The sequence below is a fragment of the Fopius arisanus genome, unplaced genomic scaffold (genome assembly GCF_000806365.1).
Source record: "Fopius arisanus strain USDA-PBARC FA_bdor unplaced genomic scaffold, ASM80636v1 scaffold00249, whole genome shotgun sequence".
In the NCBI taxonomy this organism is placed as follows: domain Eukaryota; kingdom Metazoa; phylum Arthropoda; class Insecta; order Hymenoptera; family Braconidae; genus Fopius; species Fopius arisanus.
The window spans coordinates 97,257-99,956 of NW_011887988.1; the positions used below are offsets into that span (position 1 = coordinate 97,257).

Genomic DNA, 2,700 nt, shown 5'->3' on the forward strand with positions numbered 1-2,700 from the left:
GCGATGTTCATGAGATGTTCGAGATGTTCAGTGTTGTTCAATTGTTGCAGGAATCTGTTGGATTGGGTTATTATTTTTCTCATTTCCTCTTCCGTTCTCCGTATCCTTAGGGTGGAATTCTCATGATTCATCTTCATAGTGTTGATCTCTGCCTGGATTATATGGGTTGCGTTTCCAATGAGATGTGTGATCTTCCTCTGGTCATTGTATATATTGTCAATTTCTTTTGTGATATGTTCGTGGTCATTGTAGTCCATGATGCCGAATAGCTTTCTGCTTATTGAACCGATGAATCCTAGGAGGGGGGATCTTCTTGGACGGTCATGGATGTGTTCTTGTGGTGCCTCCAGGATTTTTGCGAGATGTCCCTGCGCGTGTCTCAGTTCCCTGTTATAATCATTCATGATGGCGATCCCTAATGCCTTGTGGCATTCTGTCTCAGGTCTTAATTGCCGGCATTCCTGCAAGAGTCCGTCAACTAACTGTGTTCCTGGTAGGGACAGTCCTGTTAGACTTGCTAGGTCGATGGTAATTAAGAGGCGCCAGTTATTATTGATCATGCGGATTTGGTCAATTTTTTCGTAATACAGGCCTGGATTATGGGGAATTGGATGTAGCTGGTATATTCCAGAGCCTTCTGATTTTTGTGTACTTATGGTCCATTGCAGTATTATCCATAGGATGGTACTGGAATATTTCATGATGATGTTGTGTTCCTGTTGGAGAAGGAGGAATGGAATTTTGTAGGATTACATACTCTTAAATTTTTAATGGGGTTCAGCGGATAGCTGTGGTTCAATATGGCTTTGAGCTTAGTGCTTTGTTAGCCGGTTACTGATGGAGCTCAGATCCCAACTTCGCTAGCTCATCCGCTCGTTCGTTGCCATGTATTCCCTTGTGTCCTGGTATGTAGGTCAGTTGGACATCTAGCTGCTGCATTAGTTGGTCTAGCTGTTGTAACAGTTGCTGGTTTACTACTGGTTTGCCCTTGGAGGTTAGCCATCCGTTAGCTTTCCATTTCGGCAGGTGTTGAGTCATGGAGCTGGTCAGATATTTAGAGTCCGTGAGGATGGTGATTCTTTGAATGTCATGTGTTAGGCAAATTTTGCATGCTTCAACGGCGGCAGCCGTCTCAGCGATGATGTTTGTGGCTCGTGTTCCGTCCAGAGTTTTGTAGGTATTCAAGGGGTGTTTTTCCCCGAACCAGATTCCGATTCCGGCCTTAGCTCTAACATCGCCGTTGAATGAGTAGGATCCATCTACATAAACGGGAATTCTTCCTTCCATTCCCTGCAACAGGTTCCTTGGTAGTGATAGTATACCTAGTTATTGGCAGCACCGGTGGTATGTTAATCTTCGCAAGGCTTTAATTTGTTAGGGTGTTTCATAAAACGGTGTCCATCTTCGCTTTCTAGATAGACGTTCCCCTTCTCGGTTATGTCCACTATTTCATAGGGGCCTGTGTATGCCTGGTCTAATTTTCCCAACTTCGGTTCCTTTTGCACATAGGCAAACTGTCCAATTTTTAACTCTAATGGTCGTGCATCTCTACCATACAGTTGTTTGGAGTGAAGTTTTGCTTGCTGGAGGTGTTGGTAGGCTAGCTCCTGGATTTTCTCCATTTTGGACATCAGGTCTATTACATAGTCGTTGTAAGTTTCATTGCCATGATCTTCTCGAATATTTGAAGGTAGCCGAACTTTCTTTCCATACGGCAATTCGAATGGTGTGAATTGTGTGGCACTGTGTACGGTGGTGTTGTAGGACAATATCGCAAATGGTAACAGTTCATCCCATTAATTGGTCTCGTTGGCAAACGCCTTCAAGTATTCCACTAGAGTGTGATGGCTTCTTTCGAGGGCGCCGTTGGACTGGGGTCGGTACCCTGATGTGGTCACATGATGGAATCGTAACAGTTTTCCCAGGTGGTAAAATAGTTTGCTGAGGAAACTAGTTCCCTTATCTGAGAGTATGATTCTGGGACAGCCGTATAGAGCGACATACTGCGTCACCAGGGCGTGGGCAATGGTCTGTGCCTTAATATCTCTTAACTGAATGGCGGTACAGTGTTTCGCGAAGTTATCTTGGATGGTGAGGATATGTACATGTCCTGCTGAAGTTGGAGGAAGAGGTCCTACGGTATCGATGGATATTCGTTCGAAGCATTCGCTTGGTGTTTCTGTTATTAGCATTGGCTGTTTGAATTTTATTCGCCTGATCTTCTGCAGCTGACAGATGCGGCATTTTTTTACCATTCGTTCGATTTCCTGTTTCATTCCGGGCCAGTAGAATCTTTCTCTCACCCTGTGGAAGGTAGTGACTATTCCTTTTTGTCCTCCCGGAAGTGTTTCATGACATTCCCGAATGATTTCGGGTCTCAGTGCCTCGGGGGGCATTCGAACGTTGCCGTGACACAAGGTGATAGTCACAGCGTGAGCTTGGAATTCTTGTTCTAGGTAATATCTGATCCTGATGTCCTCGTCGATTTCGTCTCCCTTCATCGCCATCTTCAACTCCTTGACCTCATATTTCTCAATTGCTGTTTTTAAATTACGCAGGCAGAGTTTTATGATTCTGTTCTGAGTTTTATCGAAATGGTATCTTTTTACAATGAGGGTGAAGGTTCTGAATTTACCAGATTTGTTGACGATGACTCGTCCCAATTGAGGATTCAATTTCTTGATGTAGTCTAGGTGAATC

At 44.3% G+C, this 2,700-nt stretch overlaps 1 protein-coding gene across 1 annotated transcript; it reads right to left on the bottom strand.

The window, feature by feature from the left end:
* Window positions 1-831: 831 nt before the first annotated feature.
* LOC105272726 (ribonuclease H1-like) lies at window positions 832-1,622 on the bottom strand. Its single transcript, XM_011314951.1, has 2 exons — window positions 1,422-1,622; window positions 832-1,290 (listed from the first exon to the last, which is right to left on the bottom strand). Exons 1-2 carry the CDS (start codon window positions 1,620-1,622, stop codon window positions 832-834), a joined length of 660 nt encoding a protein of 219 aa, XP_011313253.1.
* Window positions 1,623-2,700: the final 1,078 nt, after the last annotated feature.

Excerpts from the sequence above, each read along its gene's own strand:
- LOC105272726 (XM_011314951.1), bottom strand. The coding sequence starts at position 1,622 with ATGGAGAAAATCCAGGAGCTAGCCTACCAACACCTCCAGCAAGCAAAA. Across the intron at positions 1,291-1,421 it reads ACATAACCGAGAAGGGGAAC|GGAATGGAAGGAAGAATTCC; the intron begins GTCTATCTAGAA and ends AACCTGTTGCAG.